The sequence below is a fragment of the Parus major genome, chromosome 28, assembly GCF_001522545.3.
Source record: "Parus major isolate Abel chromosome 28, Parus_major1.1, whole genome shotgun sequence".
In the NCBI taxonomy this organism is placed as follows: domain Eukaryota; kingdom Metazoa; phylum Chordata; class Aves; order Passeriformes; family Paridae; genus Parus; species Parus major.
In genome coordinates this window covers 4,256,974-4,258,605 of record NC_031797.1, presented here as the reverse complement: position 1 = coordinate 4,258,605, position 1,632 = coordinate 4,256,974, and the positions used below count along the sequence as shown (strand labels likewise).

Below are 1,632 nucleotides of genomic sequence, written 5' to 3'. Positions count from 1 at the left end.
GGTGGGTGGCGAGGGGCAGGGCTGCGCTGTCGGGTGGGACTGGGGGGGTCTCTCGTGGCTTTAGTAGAGCTGGAGCTGCAGCTTCATCCTCAGTGCCTGGCCCAGCTCCCCCGCCAAGTAGTCGAGGTGGTTGTCGGCCTCGAGTTTGTGCAGTTCCCTCCGGCGGGGCAGCGCCACGCTCACGATCTCCAGCAGGTACGTGCCGGGCGGGATTTTCTTGCGGCCCAGGTGCAGGAAGCTGAGCCCCTCCCTGTGGTGGATGCGGAACAGCCCCTCCTCGTTGCCCTGAGCGATGGTGTAGCGCACGCGGTTCTCCAGCGGCTCCACGGCCGGCAGCAGCTCCAGGATGTGCTCCTTGCGCGCCAGCTCCGACAGGTTCAGCGTCATGGACAGCGGCGCCTCCACGTCCATGCTGGCCAAGTTGACGGCGTGCTCCTGCCGGGGGACATTCCGGGAATTCAGGGATAGCAGGGAAAGCTCAGGGATGGGGCAGCTGGGTTTGATTTGCCCCACCCCTGGGGAGGATCAATAACTTCAGGACCATTCTCCTTCCAAGCCCTAAAATGACCTCTCCTGAAATCCCCGGGAGAGTTTTGGGCAGAGGCCAGAGCTCCCTCTGAGGAACCATGGAACGGTTTGGGTTGAAAGGGACCTTAAAGCTCATCCTGTTCCAGCCCCTTGGGACACCTCCCACTATCCCAGGTCACTCCAAACCCTGTCCAGCCTGGCCTTGGACATTTCCAGGGATGGGAAATGTGGGCTTCATTCCTTGGCTTCACAAGAAGGGTTTGGAGATGCCTAACCCGGGGAGATATGGATGAGCCACAGGCTGTGCCTGGACTGAGGGAACGGGATCCACTCCAGGCCTCTGTTCCTGACGGGATCCAGCTCCTGCAGGACACCCTGGATCTCTCACCTGGTGCCTCTCTGTGCCGTTGACGCTGCGCCGCTGCCGGCCCCTCTTGGGGTACCCGTTGATCTTGCACTCGTAGCAGGTCTCGGGGGACAGCAGGTTGTCCTCATCCTCCTCCTGGGGGGCAGGCAGGTAGGGACCCTTCCCAAATCCCAGGCCAGAAATGCAGTGGCTGGTGGCAGAGGAGCAGAGAGAGCAGCTCAGATCCAGGAATCCAAGGGAACACCACCATACCCGGGTTCTCCGTGCGGGAAACACCCACAGGATCACGCGTGGGGCTGGGAACCGGCACAGGACACGCCTGACACCACAGCAAGGTGGTCTCATTAATTAACCCATTAATTAATCCCCATCCCGCACTGGGTGCATCCACAGAGCATCTGCTGGCAGCCCTGGGACCAGCAGGGTGTGGGGATGGGCGAGGAGAAGCCGGGGAGGCCCCGGTGGCCGCTCCTTACCCCTGTCCCGCTCGGAAGTAGCCGCCGGGACAGCCGCACAGGTACCCCCCGTCCGTGTTGGAGCAGCCGTAGCTGCAGGGGCTGCCCCCGGCCGAGCACTCGTCCACGTCCTGGCAGCCCCCAAAGGCCTGGTCGAAGTCGAAGCCCGAGGGACAAACGCACTTGAAGCTGCCCAGGGTGTTGTAGCAGGAGGCAGAGCCACAGGCAGAGGGGCTGGAGCACTCGTTCTCGTCTGCTCGGAGGCATGGAATGATGGGGTCA

General features: G+C 62.7%; 1 protein-coding gene across 1 annotated transcript in view; it reads right to left on the bottom strand.

Moving 5' to 3' along the window:
* Positions 1-6: 6 nt before the first annotated feature.
* FBN3 (fibrillin 3) overlaps positions 7-1,632 on the bottom strand; it is a 72,682-nt gene continuing 71,056 nt past the window's right edge. The window contains exons 56-58 of the mRNA XM_019009100.2: positions 1,372-1,603; positions 917-1,085; positions 7-435 (exon numbers count right to left, since the gene is read on the bottom strand). Coding sequence (XP_018864645.1) covers positions 61-435; positions 917-1,085; positions 1,372-1,603 — 776 coding nt within the window. The 3' untranslated portion in view covers positions 7-60. The remainder of the gene's footprint in view (positions 436-916; positions 1,086-1,371; positions 1,604-1,632) is intronic.